Source organism: Vicugna pacos, chromosome 4, assembly GCF_048564905.1.
Source record: "Vicugna pacos chromosome 4, VicPac4, whole genome shotgun sequence".
NCBI lineage: Eukaryota > Metazoa > Chordata > Mammalia > Artiodactyla > Camelidae > Vicugna > Vicugna pacos.
The window spans coordinates 21545366-21566321 of NC_132990.1; the positions used below are offsets into that span (position 1 = coordinate 21545366).

General features: G+C 34.5%; 1 protein-coding gene and 1 non-coding gene across 2 annotated transcripts in view; both read left to right on the plus strand.

Annotated features, from left to right (window-relative positions):
- The window catches only part of HAUS6 (HAUS augmin like complex subunit 6), a 34582-nt gene that overhangs the window by 9765 nt on the left and 3861 nt on the right, over window positions 1–20956 (plus strand). Inside the window, exons 6-16 of the mRNA XM_006208266.4 lie at window positions 790–855; window positions 1163–1211; window positions 3320–3490; window positions 4935–5128; window positions 5782–5908; window positions 6534–6636; window positions 10123–10204; window positions 14614–14680; window positions 14994–15179; window positions 17088–17223; window positions 18359–19402. Coding sequence (XP_006208328.2) covers window positions 790–855; window positions 1163–1211; window positions 3320–3490; window positions 4935–5128; window positions 5782–5908; window positions 6534–6636; window positions 10123–10204; window positions 14614–14680; window positions 14994–15179; window positions 17088–17223; window positions 18359–19402 — 2225 coding nt within the window. The remainder of the gene's footprint in view (window positions 1–789; window positions 856–1162; window positions 1212–3319; window positions 3491–4934; window positions 5129–5781; window positions 5909–6533; window positions 6637–10122; window positions 10205–14613; window positions 14681–14993; window positions 15180–17087; window positions 17224–18358; window positions 19403–20956) is intronic.
- LOC116280230 (small Cajal body-specific RNA 8) lies at window positions 14401–14531 on the plus strand. Its single transcript, XR_004189540.1, has one exon.

Here is a 20956-nt window from a genome sequence, read left to right on the forward strand (position 1 = left end):
CTTAATATCTGTTGAGTATCCATTAAGTAGATGTTTCTTCAAATAGATATTCCATAGTTTCTTTAACCATTTCATGCTATCTTATAGTTATGTTCATCTACTGAGTACTTTTTTTTTTTTTTCCCTAGTTACTTCTGTGTGCTAGTTACTGGTCATACACTGGTCCTACAGAATTAAATGAGATAGGCAAGGTTCTTACTCCCAAGACATAGATTGTGTCTAATTTGTTTTGCTATTTACTTACTTACTTACTTGTTTGTTTGTTTATTTATATTTATTTATTTGATGGAGGTACTGAGAGTTGAACCCAGAACCTCATGCATGCTAAGCATGTACTCTGCCACTGAACTATGCTCTACCCACTCCTGTTTTATAATTATAAACAACTATAGTATGATGACTTTTTAAATACTGTGTTATCTATCACAAAAGCTACAACATCCTTTAAAATCTCATTAAAACTCCTGTCTTAGGGAACATTTAATTTTATCCCGTAGGTATGTGAGACAAGGATAAGAGAGCAGGGTAGTCTTAACTGACCTCCAACATTTTCACTCAAAGTCAGAAAGTATATGAGCGAAGAAGTTCTGGTCCATCCCAGTGGCCACCTGTATGTTAGATCGCTCCTATAACTCTTAAATGGAGTCTAGAGTCCTGTCAAGACTGGCTGCTATTTGGAAGAATAGTCCTCAGAGGCCTTGAGCAAAGATATGGCAGAAAATACCAAAGTGGACTATACTAGTCAGTTGTAATAGAGTTATAGTTGTCATTTTTTATGTTTTCTTGCAGATTGTCAGTTAAACAAGTACGAAATTTGAGATCAGAATGTATAGGACAGCAAAACCAAATAAAAAAGTAAGTAATATTTAGAGCTGAAAATTGCTTTAGATGTTAGTTTAACCTCCTGCGTATTACAGGTAAGGAAACTGAGATTAGTTAAAATAGCATATCAATAGCTTGTTGGTAATACGGACTAGAACATAATTCTGGTTCTTAGTCCAGTTCTAATAAATTACGATAGCTTTGAGCTTGAATTATATTTTCATTTTTGATAGAAATTATTGTTAGTGGGTGGGTTTGCAGATTAATTAGCTCTTTGGATAGCAAATTACCATATGGTTTTTTTTAAATGACTTAACGAGATTATTTAATTTTTAACTAGAATGGAACCCTGTGATGACCAAAGTAATATACAAGAGAAAATTCAAAAGGTAAGACAACTTTTGAAGAGAGATTTAATCTTTCTTCTGTGATATGCAGTGTTTGCTTACTCAGTTGGATTCCTTATAAATTTCTCTTTTTGTAACACTTGTTTTTCTCATTATAAGTAATATATGTATAAAGATATCAACAGGGTGCCTCTAAAACACTTGAATTATAATGGAAAAAATTAGCTTATGATATATAAGACTATATACAAAAGCAGTCTTAAACGTGGTTAATTTAAAATTTTAGAGGGGAAGGTATAGGTCAGTGGTACAGTGCGTGCCTAGCATGCACGAGATCCTGGGTTCAATCCCCAGTACCTCTGTTAAAATAAATAAATAATAAATAAATAAAAACCTAATTAGCACCCCCCCCCAAAAAGGAAAAAATAATTTAAAATCTTTCATGCTAGGAAGGAAAGTTTAGCTTGGTTGTAACTTACTTAGTAGTGTTTATGTAAAAAACATTAACTGAAGGGAAATATGAAACTAAAATGAGAAGTCATATTGAGGCTGGTGTGGCAGTAGGGAGGAATCTGGCAGACAAATGATCTGAGATTTTCAGAGGTTGTCTTTGATAAATGTAGGATAAGAGTACTTCTTAGACCTTTGTATTTCGATGAAATCTCTCAAGCTCTTTATTCTGATTCTGTGCTCATCAACCTGCTTTGGGGTATCACGTTGACTTTTAGGCACTTTGTTACTGGAAATGGTGAGGGCCCTCCTCAGGAGATAATTTTTCGTTCACTGAGGGAATGCGTATTGATGATCTGCCATGTGCTGGGCAGTTTTTTAGATAATAGGGTTAGAGCAGTGAAGAACACAGGCAGAGTCACTTCCTTCATGGAGCTTCTAGTTTAGTGAATATTAATATTCCTACTACTGAATGTGGTATCTTTAATTGTAAGCTTAGTAAGTTAGGTTGATATGAAACCTGTTAAGAGTTTTCATAGCAGTCTCTCTTGAGTTTGGGTAATGTTCAGATTCCCTGAGTCCTCTCAACTTGGAGGCATCGATAAGATAATAATTTCTAGACTTGAAAAAAATCTGAGAACCGGATCCTGGACATTTTGTACGTTTTCCAAGGAAACGCCATCCTGTGTGATCTCTAGATGGCCAGCTAGTGAGTCTTCCTTTGGGGAACAACTTTACTTTGAACTGTGGGGAAACACAGACACTAACACCAGTAGAGTAATTGTACTTCTCCACCTTCTTCCCACTTTTGTAAATTCTTTTGAGGTGTAACATACAAAAAAAGTGTAAAAATCTTAAGTGTGTAGCTTGACAAAATTTCCTAAAGTGAACACATCCATATAACCAGCATCCAGTTTAAGAAACAGAATGTTACCATCACCCCAAGGATCCTTGAGCCCCCTTCATTCATGACCTTTTCCTTCTAAGAGTTAACACTGTCCTTACTTCTTATGCTGAAGATTAGTTTTGCCTATTCTTGAACTTTGTATAAATGGGAGTATATAGAATATATTCTTTTGAGTTCAACTTCTTTCACTCATGCTGTCTTATCCATGCTGTTGTATGTGTTCACTCTCATTACTGTTTATTGTTCTATTTTATGAATATAGCAAAATGTATTCTTTTTACTCAAGGTAATCCTTTGCATTGATTGCAGTTTTTGTCTGTTACAAATAGAAGTGCTGTGAACATTCTTGTACATGAATTTTAATAAACATAGGTTAATATGTTTTTTCACATTTTAACTTTTTGAAACTTGAGTGACTCTTGAAATTGATGTATAGTGTTTTCTTTTTCTCCTGAAAATCTTTTATTATTTCTTCCTGAAAAATTGCCATTAGAATGATGGCATGTCAGAATACAGGAAATGCCAGTTACATCTTGATACTCTAAGGTTTCTTAGATATGTTTTGAAAATCATAGTAGGCGAGGCTAGATTCTCCTGATAAGTTCTTTAAAGCCCCTTTGAAAGTAGTATCAGAGCTTTTAGTCTTTTCAAATACAGTTAATTTTCTCACCAGAAGCCGTTCCAGGAATACTTCATTTGTCCTTGGGAGTGAGCTTATGTTTGTGTTTTACATTTCTTTAATGTATGTTTAGGTTATATATAGACTAACATTTGTTTGTTTCTGTTTTCAAAGGTTCGGTCTTTGTGGGCTTCAGTGAACGAAACACTCATGTTTTTGGAAAAAGAGAGAGAAGTTGTTAGTTCAGTTCTTGGTCTTGTTAACCAATACACTTTAGATGGAACTAATGTTGCTATCAATATTCCAAGGCTTTTACTTGACAAAATTGAGAAACAAATGTGTCAGGTAAGCATTTGATAGCTAAGGAAGTGTTTGAGAAAATTGCCTTCATGTATTCATTTTATATATTATATATTATTTTTCTTACAATATTTTTCTGCTGTTTTCAGAATTTATTTTTGTGAGTGTATCTGGTAAATCTTTCATAGAGGGGTACTGTTAAGGGTGTGTGTATTTATCAACTTCTATTAATTGTCTGTACCTTGTATGGTGCTACATCATACAGTGTAGAAAGTTTTTAGTAGAAGATGACATGGTACCTAGTTCTTCGTAAGTTCTCCAAGAGAGCAACAGTGATCTCCTGATTGCTAAATTTCGTTTTAAAAAGTCTCTATCCTCTGATTTTTCTTTCATCTTGATACTGTTAAGCATTTTAAAGTCTTTTCTTCCTTTAGCCTTTGTGACCTCAATGTCTTTGCCCTCCTGTAGTGTTTCAGACTGCTGTTCTTTGGTTTTTCACTAGTTCCTTTTTCTCTAACTTTAAATGAAAATGTTCCCCATGATTCCTTTAATGCCCCTCTTTCTTTCCCACATTGCAAATTCATCTATATTTTCTTACCCAATTCCGTGGTTTCATCAGCCTCCTGTACAATAATATTACAAAATTGGTATTTCCAGACTGTACCCTTCAACCCAAACTACATCAAATTACTTCTACTTGCTTATGGGACATTTCCATCTGGATAGCCTACATCTTTTTTGTTACTGAACTTAAAATTTATTAAGCATCTAGTACATGCCAGATTTTATTATAGTGTGTAGAGAATATAAAGATAGACTATTGTTGTGAACCTGAAGAGCTTTCACTTTAGTACATAACATGTCAGGGAGTTCAAATTCAGAGTATATAAAAATCAGAATCTGAAAACTCAGAGATTCTTACAGGGACTAGGCAGGTAACATATCTATAAATGAAGTATGCTAATTTTGTGTAACAGTAGAGATAAAGCAGGAAGTGATGAGATCTTTGGAGAACTAGTCATTTTTAATATGTGAAATATATGATTTTTTTAAAATATTGGCAACTAATTCAAATGATTTTAAAACACTGGAACTGTGCAGGCCAAATAAACATGTCTAAGTTAGGATTCAACCTTTAGGGGCCGTTAATTTGCAACTTTTGTTAGAACATGAATTCATGATCTTTCTCCAAACCTGCTCTTTCTCCTCAGTCTTTATTTTGTTTTCCATTTATTTGCATTCCTTTTATTCTAGTTTTCAACTTTTTGCATGGTATAAAAATGTAGCATGGCGTGTTAATTCTTCCATAGTAGTTTTCTTTGGATCAAAGTTATTTACATAGTTTTATTTGGGGATAGACATTTGTTTTTCTCCCCACTCTTTTTTTAAGATAACCTTTTAATATAATAGTGAAAAATGAATATATTTTTGTAGTATTTTATTATCTTAAGAATCTATAGTTCACCACTTTTTTTTTCTGAATCTTTAGTTGCACATAGGAAACGTTTATGAGGCTGGAAAATTGAACTTCCTAACAGTTATTCAGTTATTAAATGAAGTCTTGAAAGTAATGAAATATGAACGTTGTCAGGCTGACCAAGCAAGACTGACAATAGACCTTCACTTCCTTGAAAAAGAGACCAAATTTCAGAGAGAAAGATTGTCAGATCTGAAGCATATGAGGTACACTAGGAAGATCTTTTGTTATTTCATTGGGGGAGGAGTAGGGTGGTTTTGATAATTTCTTAGTACAACTTTTGTTTAGTTAACTCTGTAGCTTTGGCAGACAAGTAAGAAAATTTTACTAGTACTTAAAAACTTCATGTCATCAACTCCTAGAGAGACGTATGAAGTAGAAGGGAAAATTAATGTAGTTTTCTTTTGTCTACAATATATTATTTGCCCTGAGTGATAATTCTTTACGGAATCATTTTAGCTTTTCTTTTGTAGGATCTACTAATAAAAGTAGGCCTCGAAAAGTTTTTTATATTGAGCGGAATGACTAGGAGGTGTGGGCTGGGCTCTCTTTAGAAATGGGTAGAACGTAGGGGTAGAATTTCAGGTAGAGTTTAGAACCAGGAGAAAAATTGTGTTTTAAAGATAAATGGAGTATAGATATGTGATTGCTATCTGGTCTTAAAAGGAAAAAAATTGTTTTAGGTTCTAAACTCTCTGAATGAGAGAGCTTGTTCTACTTATGTGTGCTGTATCGGTTGAACTTTCAGTTATACTTTCTTCCCCTTCTTTACAAACTATTGTATTCTTCAGTACTTTTTCGCATACTTTTTTTTACTGTATTCATGTTTTGAATGAAGTTATTTTTTGTGCTATTGTAGGTATAAAATAAAAGAAGACCTCACAACTGTGAGACATTCTGTTGTGAAAAAACAAGGAGAATGGCATAAAAAGTGGAAAGAATTTCTTGGTCTGTCTCCTTTCAGTCTAATTAAAGGCTGGGCTCCAGTAAGTAATATTGAGTTGCCTTTTTGAGAATAGTTTAATCTCTTGCAATCTCTTGGTTTATCATGTTACAAATGACCTAGAAATGCTATATGTGTGTATGTTTGTCATCTTTGCATCTGAGCCTAAAGGTCAAATGTTTTGGTTTCTGTAATTTATCTAAATGTGTATTAGAATGTTCATAAAGCTGCTGTTTTGATTTTTGGGGGAGGTAGGGGGAGGTAATTAGGTTTATTTATTTATTTATTCTTGGAGGAGGTGCTGGGGATTGAACCGAGGCCCCCATGCATGCCAAGCACGCGCTCTACCACTTGAGCTATACCTTCGCCGCTGCTGTTTTGATTTATATTAATATTTTTGGATTCAGTGGATTGTATTAAAAAGAAAATGAGACATTCCTCTTGATGTTAGATACTACTACATTTGAGGCACAGTTGGAGGGCAAAGTTGTCCTTGTGTTCCTAATATACTCTTTAGTTGAAAAATTGTTACAGGATAATTTGTATGTTTGATAATTCTGTCTTTGTTAGGGAAACAAAATCATCCATTCATAAGATTAACTTAGTATTGTTATTGTGGCACTGAATAAGATGAGTATATTTCAAAATGACAAATTCTGTGTTTTAAGGCTGTGGATCTTTTACCACCCATGTCTCCCCTTTCGTTTGACCCTGCCTCAGAGGAAGTATATGCAAGGAGTATTCTTTCACAGTATCCTGCTTCACTTCCAGGTTGGTTATTTTTTTTTGACTCTTAAACCTCCTTCCCAGTAGTATTTCTCACTATGGTAACATTTTTTTTTAAAAACATTCTTTCTTGTTTTTTTCTGTGATTATTTTTTATTGTGGTGAAATTTACATGGCGTTTCAGTCATTGCAGTGTCCAGCTCATTGGCATTTAGTAAATTCACAAAATTGTGCAACCATCGCCACTAGCTAGTTCTGAGTATTTTTATTACCTTGTAAGGAAACTCTGTACCTATTATATCATAACGCCTTATTTCTACTTCCCAAGTCCCTGACAGCCACTAACATACTTCCAGTCTCTGTAAATTTGCCTATTGTGGATATTTTATGTAAATGAACTTATATAATGTGAGGCTTTTTTTGTCTAGCTTTTTTCACTTGCACAATTTTGTTTTGTTTATCCATTTGTCCTCTGATGGACATTTAGGTTGTTTCCAACACTCGGGTTTTATGAGTAATGCTGCTATAAATATTCATTTACAGGTTTTTGTGTTGAAGCCCATGATTTTTTAACATGAAAGAATAGTATCATAATTAACTGAATACACAGTTTCAACAGTTGACATTTTTGTTTTAAATGTGTATGTTTGTATTTTTGCTAAACCATGAGACAATACTTTACTCTAAGTATTTTAGCATGCACTGCCATGAAAATAAGGACATTTTTCTATTTAACTACGATACTAATATACCTAAAAACTAGTAATAATTCTATAATATCTCATTTAGTTTCCTCAAATATCATACTATTATCACACTTAAAAATTAATTAATTTCCCTATAACATCTGATATCTATTTCATATTGAGTTTCCCCAATTGCCTGGTACTTGTGTACAAGAAATTGCTATTAGGGTTAATAAATGTAAGATAGATAGGTGGAGAAATAAATGAATAAAAAAATTTATGAATTACATAGCCAGTCTGGAGCAGGTAATAAGTATAGGTCACAGTTGGGTTCAGGCGGGTCATAGGTCACGGCAGCAGTTAGCATGGGACTTAGGAAGAAAAGGATGAGCACAAGTAGGATAGGTGATTGTTTTGGGAGTGAGGTGTATGTGGGAAGGACAGTGGTTGGGAAAGGTCATAGACCAGAGAGCACGGCTCAGGAATAGGTCCTAGCAGAAAAGTAGATACAGAAGACTGCGTAGTTAGATGAATGAAAAACATCCGCAGCTAGAACATTACATATGATGATACAGTTACTTTGACAGCTCTTGGCATATTTGGTTGACAGTGTGTTCTCACTTCATCTTGGAAAGGGCCTTTGCACTCTTGGCAGACTTAGTCAATATTTGCTTTAGATTTTTTTTAAGTACATAATGTAGTCAACTCTTTAGTATCCACCTTTCCTTGAATATTTTTTTTTAAGTTGAAGTGTAGTTGATTTATAATAGTGTTGTAGTTTCAGGTATGCAGCATAGTGATTCAGATTTATTTTTGCAGATTATATTCCTTTATAGGTTATTACACAATATTGGCTATAATTGCCTGTGCTATAAGGTAAATATATCTATTTTATGTATAGTAGTTTGTATCTGTTTATCTCATACTCCTAATTATGCAGGTTCATTGAGATGTGTCTAAAGGTAGATTTGTTTTTGTTTAGCCTGTTTGGAGCTTGTGTGTGCTTATTCAGTGTGAAGGCTAATATTTTTTCATACAGGACTTCAGGTAGACAGCAAGCTTTCCTAGTCCTTGGCAGAATTTTTACAATCCCTTTTCAGGGTCTTAGCAGCTGCAGTGTCCTGTTTTATGATGGTCTCTCATATCCCAGCCTGAGTGGCCTGAGATGATGTTTCTTATTATCATGTAGGGATTAAATCTCTAGTGTTCAGTCTCTGGAGCCCACCTCATTGAGTCTTGTTTACATTGAGCCTTTTATTCATTTGAATTTACCATGCTTGTCATGCTTTCCACCTTTGGTTCTGGCATGTGATGATTTTTATTCTTCTGGGTGTTCTTTTTATTCCCTTACATTTTATTTAGCAGAGCTACTGTCTTTATGGTAGGGTTCAGTGTCTGTTTCAGTTTGGTTTGCTTTGTAGTGGTGAGCCAGGTTTTTTTTTTTTTAAACCTCCTAAGTGGACTGTTACGTCTTTCCCCTCCTTTGCTATCCTTGCATACTAAGTGTTGTAGTTTTCTTCATTTGTTGTATGTGATGGTGTTCTAACTAGTTATTCTGCCTCCAATATTTTATCTGTTCTGTATTACAGATGGCTGTCAGTGATCTTTCTGTAATGTAAATATGAAAATATAAAAAGTAAATATCCTTTTCATTTCCTGGTATAATACCAATCAATGACTTCCTATCACCTCTCAGTTTTAGAAAAAAGAAAAAGCTCTATAAATGCTTTTTCCTTTAGCAACTTTTACCTTAAAGAGTTCTTACATACCAGAACAGATGTTCATCAACTCTGCCTACCATCACCAAATGGTGTTTACAGTTTTGCATCATCATTTTACTTAATGGTTGTCTACTAAGTTTGCAGTGTAGTTGTATTTGTGCTTATTTTGGGGATGTTTTATAATTAACAGTAACTCCATCATAATTAGTAGGTTCAAAAACAGGGTATTGAAAAAGTTATAAGGTGGCATTATGATGAATTAAAAGGGAAACTTTCCATGGTATACACACTGGTTTCTTATATAGTATCACTTTGGGCACATGTATAAATAGTCTTTTGGAAGCTAACATGTTGAACAAAGAGGAGCCCCTGAAATAGCAGATCCTCTGTAATGTAGCCCTGGCTTTCTTCATCAGTTTCATTTCCTGCCATATTTCCACTAGGTTCACCCTCTGCTCCAGCACACTAAACATGCACCTCATTCTCTCAGTATTTTCGTGGCTTCTTCTCATTCCCCGCTCTAGGCTGGGTGCCTTTCTGCTTCCTTGTTCTGTGCATACTTGTATCATAGTACTATAGCAGTGTACCATAATTCTTCACTCATCAATAGTCTTTCCTGTACTGACTCCTTGAAGGCAGTTTGAATTTACCATGCTTGCTCCATTTTTAATTTCCTTTTCCCATGGTTAGTACAGTAATGACATATAGTTATTAAATTATACATTGAAGAATAAATGCATAGGTTGACTGATGTGATAGATGTTGGGTTAAATATGCTAAAACTATAACTTTTTGCCCTTGCTGGTTTATGTGGTAATTGTATTATCTGTGCACTTAAACATGAAGCATGGCTATATAATGTTGGAGAATTACAGATTGTCCCTTTTTTGGAAACTTAGTATGTACTATCTTTTTAGAAAAGCCTATTATACATATTCTCCATCACTGTCATGCCTATTACTTTACCCTTAACAATTAAATCATTGTTTTTTCCTATTAGCATTTATATTGTTTTATTTTTTGGTTTTCTTCTCTTAAGAAGTTGTTGTAGAACTTCAAGAGATCTCTGAATATTAGAATGTACAAACATAATTAAAGACTAATTAATTTTTCTATTCCTTTAGATACACCTAAGCGACATAGCAAGGAAAATGATAATAGAAGAGCAAGTGATATACTGGAAACTAAATGTGATCTAGCCAACAGGTAAAACAAATTTCATTTTCATACTGATTTTTTTTCCTTCATTAGTTTTAATCCCATCTTCAGCCAGTTTTCAAGCTTCTCTACTACAGGATAGCCCATAATTTTCTTCTCTTAACCAGACAGTATTTTTCTACTATACATCCACATTTTCAGGAAAAGATTCAACATTTCTGATACATGGGCATTTTTTTCCCGTCTAGTCCTATTTTTTTTTTTTGATGGGGGTAAGTAATTAGGTTTATTTATTTATTTATTTTTGGAAGAGGTACTAGGGATTGAACCCAGGACCTCATGCATGCTAAGCATGCTCTCTACCACTTGAGCTACACACACCCTCCCCCCCATTCCTATCTAAATGTTGGGGTTCAGAGGGATTACCTAATTTTTGAAGAAAGAAACATATATGAAAATTGTCTACTGCAAGTTTTGGGAATTTTTGCTTTTTTGTGTCGGTGAATGTCTTTGAAACCACTTGTGGCTGTTGACTAAATCTAAGAGTTTAGGGACTTTCGAGATCATTTAGTTGGCAGTTTTCAGTCTGTGTTCTGCAGTGCCCTCTAGTTCTGTGAATGAATCGAAATTGGCCTGTGGCTGTCCCAACCTTTCCCACTTCAAACTAAGCAGCTCATTCTTTTATCTGTATCAGATATTGGGGTTTTATATGCCATTTGATAAAAAGAGTTCTATGCTTTAAACATTTGGGGGTGGGGGAAGACTTCTGATTTAATCTAATTCCAAAATTTAGCATATGAAAAAACTGAACCTACTTAGTTTGTTGTAACTTTCTTCATTGCCTGTTTTCCGTATTCCATTTTGGCCCTTAAGCTGATGCCAGATTATAAAAGTAAAAAATCTCTAAACTAAATGTGTAATCCACTTGGGGAATATATTTGTTCTTTATTGAAATTAAACATTATTTGGTGTAAACACAGATGTACTGAACAGATTCCTTTATTATTTTACATTTTCTGATTACCCTTTGACCTAAATAGGTGTCTTTCAGTTAAACTTCCTCATGTTAATGCAGCACAGATACGGAAACAAAATACTTGGGACAATTCTAAGTATTTAATTCTAAATTTTGAGTGACATGAGGCCCTCTTCATTCTGTACATTCTTAATAAGTTAATAAGTTGAAACACTATTACAGTCAAAACTTACATGTGAAATTATACTATTGGCAGTTCCCTCTGCAGTAATTTTCTAGTTCATAGGGAGATTGACTACTTGTGGAAGAATTTTATTTTTATTCTTAGATCTGGATGTGATGTTGATTTTCTGAGTACCCTAAAGAAATACAATGAAATCTTCTGTGAAGACCTGATATTGAAGAAATTGTAAAGTTACTGAGCTTGATGATTTTACCCCTTTACCACAGTTGTTCTTAAAGTTACCTCTTAGAGGGGAATAGTTGGTGCTTCCCAATCTCAATTATGTTTTTGATGTGTCTTTTCTTTAAAGAGCAAATTAAATACTTTGATTAAGATCTCTTGCTAGACTAAAGATTGATGAAATAAGTAGATTAATTAATAAATCTGATTTTATTATAAACTCCATTGAACCTCAAGATTCTTTTTTGAAGTAGAATGAAGTAGAAAATATTAAGAGGTATTATCAGAATTCTACAGGAGCAAGACACTCAGCCCCAAGAATTTAATTCAAATAGAATTCTCTTAGTATAGGAAAAGTTGTATTAAATATATTTTGACTTCCACATTTATCCTTTTCCAAGCTTCTGAATCTTTTAACTATCTTTTGATACTGTATTTTACTTATAGATTGGGATATAGAAAAGAGGTAGAGGAAGGCTTTTGGTGACGAGGGATAAATGCTTAATGAGAAATGAAAGATTATTACTGCTTAATAGGAGAACAGAAGAGTGGTGAAAAGTTGAGTACTGGGATGTGGAAATGAACTTGTTGCACAGAGTCCTTTACTGTAAAAGGTATTTGTAATAAAATGTTTCATGTGTGATGTGAATAGACTATTTAAAGGAAATACCTTCTTTTTTTGGCATATAGTTCAGCTATTATACTAAATATTTTATTTGTAGTGGTATCATCTTACATCGGTATCCATGTAGGTAATTGGATATGATCAGTACAGCTATTCAGTTAAAAGCATGGAATGAATATAGTTTTTAGAGTAGGTGTGTTATTAGTCCTTTCACATGCAGTTTTCATTCACAAGTGCTAAATATAAGTAATCTTCTCCATAAATCTTCTGGCTTTTGATCAGTGAGCTCATGGAGGCTTTACTATCCTTAAAATCAGAGTTCAGTGATTGGTGATGGTTTTGCTGTACACTGTGGGTTCTACCTTTCTTTGTAATAATTTCTGGAAAGAAGGGTTCTGTGATATTAGTGGTGGTGATGTAGTTCTTCGAGACCTTTAGCCTCTACAATTTCTCCTTTACTGCATTTTAAAGACAGGGCAGTATGATCTTGCATGCATGCCAAATAAACACCCTTAGTCTTAGAAATTGAATTCCAGTCTCATAATCTCTTTTTATAATCTCTGTTTATTATTTCTCTGTTAATTATAGACATATTGTAACAATAACAGCAGATGAAAATAAAAAGTAGTTAGTTAAAATTTCCGACAAATCACTTGTTAGATTTTTTTCCCACGTTCTTTTTTAGGCTGTATTTACAATTTTAAATTCAAATCAAAGTATGGATATAGTCCTGTATACTAAAATGCAAATTTTTCTTAACATTAGCATAGGATAAATGCATTTTCTAATTGTTTGTATGTTTACTTAACATATTATCAGTTTTCACAAAATAGCTTTGTAACATTTCACTTATTTTTAGACTTTTAGGCTTTTCTCAAAATTTTTACTATGATAAAAAGCATGCCTTTTTCTTTTGGAAGTGCTCTTAGGTTAAATTCCTGCAATGGGATCAACACCCTTTTCATCTGTTACAGTGGTAGGATTTCCTAGGCCTCCGTTTTTGGTATGACAAGTGGGTAGAGAGTAAGGACTAAGCCAGGGCTGCTTTAAAGTTAACTTGAATTGAGATGTTAGCAAGGCTGATAGCATGTTGCCAATTCAGAAATGAGAGGGAGGAAGGTGTAGAATGTGGTTCCGTCTTTCTCTGTTATGATGCTCTGCAAGAATGATTCAAATAGAAAAATTTGGTGGCATCTTCAAGTGGCATTTATTCATTGATCAGTCAGTTTATCGATCAGTTACAAATATGTATTGCACTATGAAGCCCTAGGGACTGTGTTAGCCACCAACAATAGTGTTGGGTAAGCCATCGTCTTTGTCCTCAAGGAGCTTACCAGTCTTGTGGTGGCATCTTAGTAGCTTTGGTCCATAGCTTGCTGGCCCTGCTTCAAAGGGCTTTTTGACCATTTTAATGTCAAGTTTTGGGGAAAATGTGGATAAAATCACAGTAGATAGTAATTAGTAGTCTTTTGCCTTAGATACCTGGATTATATCCTGGTGATGCAAAGTTGAAGCTTGAGGAATTTCAGTGATTTTGAATTATGTTTGGAAGGCAAATGATTTCAAGAAGGGCACATTTGAAAAAGTTTAAAAAGCATATTTGCTATTATGTAAAATATTTGAAGAGCTATTAATTTTGTACTTTTCTGTTTATGAACAGAAAAGCCCTGACATGCTTGATTTTGAAAGTGGTCTCTATGGTAATCTTGCCTTTCATTTTACCTAGAATAGGAAAGTTTTGGTCAATGAGCAGACCCAATCTATAACTGACTCTGAGAGCACTTTCAAGATGAAGATAAATAATTAAAGTTATCATTGCTTTGAAGGCTTAAAAAATTTAATAACTTATTTTGTAATTATAGTGAAAAGATACATAAGGTTTTCATGTTTACCCAAAGAGGTAAGAGAATCTAAGCGATTAAGGAATAGTGTGTGTGGAATGCAGCAAACTGAAATTGAATAACCATATGTCTCTACTGTAAGTGTAATGTATTTGCTATAGAAAATTCAGCATAAGAGAAATTGATTTTGGACATGAAATATCAAAAGAATCTTATAGTCTGTGCTCCAGTGAAATTCTGTGATCTGAAGCCTGAGGACATTATAATAATGTGATTCTAGTTAATTGAGTTAATTTTTGTCCTGTATTCAAGTTTTTGAGTTTTCATCAAGTCAGTCAACCCTTGTAAAAAATGCTGTTATTTAAAAATGCATAATGGATAAAGGAAATGTTCATAATTTGGGAGGCTGATACACAAATTGGGCTGAAGTACTGCTCTAATTGTCACCATACCTCCCTATAATAAACTGCCTTTTGATGACCGGGACGAATTGAGTGAAATCGTAACGGACAGATACGGGGCAGACAGTTTCTTTAGAATATTCAGATATATCAAGTGAATGGAATTCTTTCCTACTCATAACTTGGATTTATTTATTTCTTTCCTTTTTAGCCCTGCTTCTTTCCTGTTGCACCCCATTTCATCATGGGGTATAAACAGTGTTACACTACTTGAAAAGGTACATTTTAAAACAATTTTAAATTACTTCTGACCATACTGACTCATGATAAAATTTCCCTTATGTTTGTTGATATGCCAGTTACAGTAAGTTAAATTAAATTTCTGTTTTCTTATTTACCAGTATGTGCACATTATGTATCATTGGCTATTACTTCTAAATGTGAATATTGGAATTTTTAAAGTGTGCCAGTGAACATTTAATTCTACAGTCATGTTAACAGCCTTTTGTAGGTTCATGATAACTCAGGGACCTCTAATGAAGATCAGTCACAGTTACTAAGGTTTTAACATTACATGTCCATCTTCTTCAGGACACGAAAGTGAGGACTCCTAGAGAAGAAAGAGAAACACTTCCTAGTAAAATACCAGAATTTGAAGTGGAAGACTCTTCATCATCAAATATTGCAAAGAATACAGAGAGTAGTGCATTTGGAGTGTCTCTGCCAGCTGAAAAAAGTGATCCATTCCAAAAAGAGCAAGACCATCTGGTAGAAGAGGTTAGAAAAAGATTGTAATAAGTATATGGATATATCTATTGTTTTCTCCATGATGTTGGGATTATAAGTGAAGTACAGTTAATTACTGATTAACTGGGGGGTAATTTGGGAAAGGAGGTCATAGATAAACAAATCACTGTTAAAGCAAAATTGGTCCTCCAGAAGAGTAGAAATAAGTATGAACTTTATTAGCTAAGATCACATCCATGGTTTAGAACCCACATCCCATTCTGTAACTATCCAAAATTATAAAAATAATACACTTATAATTTTGGAATTAACGATTACATAATTTTTTGGATAAGTACACTCAGTGATGATGTCTTATTAAAATACTCTAAATGTTGTCTGTTGCTTAGCTGAGCTTCCTCCTTTTGAATATTAGAACAGACTATACAGTATATAATCACTGAATGAAGGTTTTGTCCTTCTGCTTTTTAAATATTTCAAAAATGAATGAATACATCATTGTTCACGTACTTGGTTTTCTTAGCCAGCCCTCTGCCTTAGTACTATTTTACTTTTAACTGGCAAGTGACCACATAATAGTACTATTGCTGAGTATTATGGAACGCAGTTTACACAGATTAAATGGTCAAGCCATAATCTAATGTTATTTTTTTTTTTACATGCTTTCCATTGTTTGAATTTGGATAAACAGCCAGGAAATAAATCAGCTACTTTATATTCCTGAGAGACTGAAAGAAAAATTTGGTTTAGGTATTGGGGTTCCGTTCTGTTTCTCAGTCCTGATCAAAGTTAATGAATATTGTCCGAGTATGAGAACTAGATGTTAGTCATTTTTCTTATTTGTAACTTGAGGAGGTTGGACCAATTATATGGTCTCTAAATACTTTTAATTCTCTAAAATTCTGTTTCTCTTTTAGTTGATTGACTTTATATTAAAGAAAAGATGGTTAATCATTCTTTTTTTCTTTCCTGATGTGGGAAGAAAGGCACATTTTCTGGTTTAAGAGATTTTATAGTAGCAGTGGGATGGAATGGAAGAAGAGAGTCCTAAAATCTCAAAGCTCTGAAAGTGAAGTGAAATTATTTTTTTTTAATAGTGTCTATGACAAGGAATATTTAATGTTTGAATTCTAGAGAAGCCCTCTAATTTCATGGAGGAGGTTAAACTGGGGTCAGTTTGATTTGGGTCATAGGCAGTTTCTTTTTAAGTTATCTCGGGGCAGAGGTTTTAATTTGCATGTTTTTGTTTTCCAGTTTTATTTAAATTTAGTTAGTATAGAGTGCTGTTTTCATATAGAACACTTTCTTTTTTCTATTTTATTTTATTTATTTATTTTTTAATTAGAATTTTTTAAATGGAGGTACTGGGAGTTGAACCCAGGACCTCACACATGCTAATAATAAGCACATGCTTTACCACTGAGCTGTGTGGCCCCACCCCCTTTTCTCTCTATTTAAAAATGCGTCCCTATGCTTTGTTTACTAATTTATGTCTGATAATAAAGTTCCTGGCAAAGAAGTATGTTGTCAGAATGTATTCTGTTTATTAATGGAGGTGTTACTTGTGGATTATAATTGAGAAGAACCTGTGTGCTTTAAAACCAGTCATTTTGGCAGATTAGAATTGTCAAGCTCAGAATTGTGGCAGATAGCAGCTTAGATCACTGGTCTTTCCAAGTATAAATACTTACCTTGTCTCTCCTATATAATGGGATGTTCATTTAAGATGAGGGAGGAAACAGGTTTTGGGTTTGATTTCACCTTAACAGGATAGTCTATATGGAATGTCTGGGAGCTACACTGTTGAGCTAGTTTTTGTGTCATCTGCTGTGGGAAGGGCTGCTGACCTTAAAGTGCTTACTGTTCTTATGGCCTTTTGTTGCATTCTATTAATGGACTTGGTAATTTTTGCTTTACGTTTTTGTTTGTTTGTTTTAGGTTGCAAGGGCAGTTTTATCTGATTCACCACAGCCCTCTAAAGGAAAAGAATCAAAATTAGAGGAACTGATTGACTCTCTAGTTTCTAACCCTTTCTTAACAAGGAACCAAATTCCCCGAACTCCAGAAAACTTAGGTAAGTTAATAATGTTTTCTGCCATTATTTTCTTTCTTAGATGTTACTAATATTAGAACCTTGGTCTGACAAATCTTCTGGAAACTCAACTTTAATACTTTTTTGTCTTTCAAATTTAGTGGCATTGATTCTATTTGTTTTGATATAGGAGACCTTTTATTGAAGTCCTAATAAGTGTGGACACTCTCACTTATGTGGCAGTCCTTCAGCAGGATTATTTTGCCGTGGTACTGTACAGTTTTGTTGTTGTTGTTTTACTTGGCTTTTTCCTGGAAAACATTTTAGTTGATCACTTTTTAAAAAATCCTCTGCCCCCCATGTGATCTGTGATCAACATTTATAGAGTATAGGGGCTTTGTTCTCTCAGGCAGTGACCAACAGTGTCCACCAAAAACTCTGCATGCAGAGCTGTTTTCTGCCCTTCCCAAGCTATTCCAGACTCCCCAGAACTTTCTTCTTACAACCTATATTGTGTAGGCAGAGTTCTGATACTGTTGCCTTTGTGTAGGCACATCATTCTGGTTGAGTGATTAAATATAATTTCCATTTTGCTCCTAGAAATGACATATTCAAAGTTAAATTTATTCAATTCAGGTTGAACAGGGCCACCGTCTAGATTGGTGGGTGTCAAGCTCCATGGAAACTAAATTCTGGCCCACCCTGTGTGTTTTTGTATGTAAAGTTGTATTGAACACAACCATATTCATTTGTCACCATATCATTTATGGCTGCTTTCATGCTACGATGGCAGAGCTGAGTACTTGCCACAGACTGGATTGCCTACAAAGCCTGAGGTATTACTGTCTAGCCTTTCATAGGAAAAGTTTGCTGAGCCCTAGCTTAGATGGCCAAGAAAATATCTTTTTAACAAATGTAATTTGTATGTGCTTTGTGAAAGTACATGCACATTTCAGAAACAGCTTTTTTTTTTATGTGTGATCAGCTGGAGATGGAGTTCTTTGATCTTAGTGGGCTTTGATACGTTGTGGAGCCTTGTCATCCACCTGGCGTATCTATGAAACATGTACTGAGTCAGCAGTTTTATCTTGAGCACTAGAAATGAAATGTTTAATTGCATGCTCTTTTTGGGAATATTATTGATAACTTATGTTATTCTCCCCCTTTATTTAATCAGTAAATGAAATTAGGAGCTCATGGAGAAAAGCTGTTGAAGTGGAAGATAATGGAAGTACAGAACCAATTCAGATGGATCCTGAAAAGAGAGAAGTATTGCCAGAATCCTTACCTGTGTTGCCTAATCAGGGAGAGTTTAGCATGGCCAGTTTTTTCTCAGCAACCACTGTATCTGATGTTAGCCATTCTCATTTGCCTGAAGAGAAGGTTGTTTCAGATTGCCTCAAGTGTGTACCTCTGAAACCTGTGACTAGTCACGCAGGTGAACCAACAACACAAAGTCAGTCAGATTTATTAAATAAGGAACTAATTTGTAAGCAAGATTTGAAGTGTACAGCTCTACAGAACAAGTCTTTAGAAACTAACCAAATAGAGACATGCTCTCCTGCTGTAGGCAGTAGTAGAGATGTGATAAATACCAGTGAAGAGGACTATGTTAAAATATCAGACCACTTGCAGGCTTCTTACAAAGATCCTTCTATGCATAAAAGTATGTTATGGAACTCTTTTCAAATCTCAAGTGGAATTAGTTCCAGTTTTAAAGATAGTGATTTTGGCATATTACATGAAACTCTTCCAGAAGAAGTTGGTCACTTAAGCCTTAATAGTTCCAGTAGTACAGAGGCCAATTTTAAACTGGAACCAAATAGTCCTATGCACGGTGGCATTTTCCCAGAAGATGTTGTGGGAGAAAGAGAGGCTGCTCCAGAATCAGACATCAATTTACAGGCTATTTACAGTGGATATGAGGCTCTGAAAAAATCTCTGTCCAAACAAAAGGAAGAAACTTACCTCTCTAATCCTGAAACACTTGAAAGACACAAACCAGAATTGAGCCTTACTCTCCCAAACATGCAAACAGATGATATGCTTAACTTTTTGGGCACTCATGATTTGCACATTGACTATACAAAACCATCTTCACGCGTGTCCCTTGGTGAAAGAAAACGATCTCTTTCACCACTAATTAAGTTTTCTCCAGTGGAACAAAGATTGAGGACCACAATACCATGTAGTCTTGGAGGACTTCTACCTAATTTAACAGGTAAGATTTAACCAGACCTGTGCGTATTGACCTGCTGAAGTTTTCTCTTAACTTCTCATAAAAATAGTATGCAGTGAATGTTATATGATCTTCATTGTTAATGTGATATAATATACACCTTACTCCTTTGCTAGGATGAGCAGAGTGAACCCATCATTTTTATGAGTACTTTCCGAATTTCTAGTGATGTGTATATAGTTTACAATTGGTGTGAGACAGGAATGAAAAACAAAACAAAAATACCCAAACTGGTTGATTTTTGTAATTCAAATTCCTGAAAGTAAATCTTGTCAGAACCTTCTTGGCTAGTGGAAGATGGTTCTAAAAAAGTGGAGAAATGCTGTTTCAAATAACCATTCTTGTAATAAGGTAATATCTGTGATTTGCTTTGGAATAATTTAATGGGGTGAGCTGACAAAATAAGAAAGGTCAGTATATTAGTTTCTTAGGGCTGCCATAACAAAGTCCACAAACTGGATGGCTTACAACAATAGAAATTTATTGCCTCTGGAGACAAGTTCTGGAGGCTGGAATCTGGAATCAAGGTGTTAGCAGGGCCATGTTCCGTCTGAAGCCTTTAGAGGATGATCCTTTTTGACTCTTCTAGCTTCTGATCCCTCCAGGTGTTCTTTGGCTTGTGGCAGCATAAGTCATCTCTTCCTCCACCCTCACATGACATTCTCCCCTTGGGTTCCTTGTACCTTCTTAAAGAACACTAGTCGTTACAGATTAAGGGCCCATCCTACTCTTAACTGAATATATCTGCAGTGACTCTTATTTCCAAATAAAGCCATATTCTGAGGTTCTGGGGGGTTAGAACTTCAAGATACGTTTTTGAGGGACATTGCTCAATCTGTAACAGTTAGTATTAATAATTATTGAAGCTGGGTGATGGATACATTGGGTTTATAATAGTTAAAAAGAACTGCTCTTGGAACTATATGCAGTATCTTATAATAGCCCATGATGGGAAATAATCTGAAGAAAAACAAAACAAAACTGAATCACTTTGCTGTACACTTAAAACTAACACAATATTGTAAATCAACTACAATAAAAACAAAACAGAAAAACTGTTCAGAAATGCTCTTAATACCATGAGGTATTAACTCACACCAATCAGAATGGCCATCCTCCGAAGTCTACTATACTGGAGAGGGTGTGGAGAAAGGAGAACCCTCTTGTTAGTGGGAATGTAATTCGGTGCCCCTATAATGGAGGAAAGTATGAAAGTTCCTTAAAAAACTAAAAATAGACTTGCAGTGTGATCCAGCAATCATACTCCTGGATATGTATCTGGAGAAAACTCTTTTAAGTTGAAAAGATACATGCGCCTCCATGTTCATAGCAGCACTATTTACAATAGGCAAAATGTGGAAGAAACATCAGTGTCCATCAATAGATGAATGAATAAAGAAGATGTGAGATATATATATATATATATATATATATATACACACACACACACATATACATACACACACACATATACATACACACACACACACAATGGAATATTAGCCATAAAAATGAATGAAATAATGCCATTTGTAG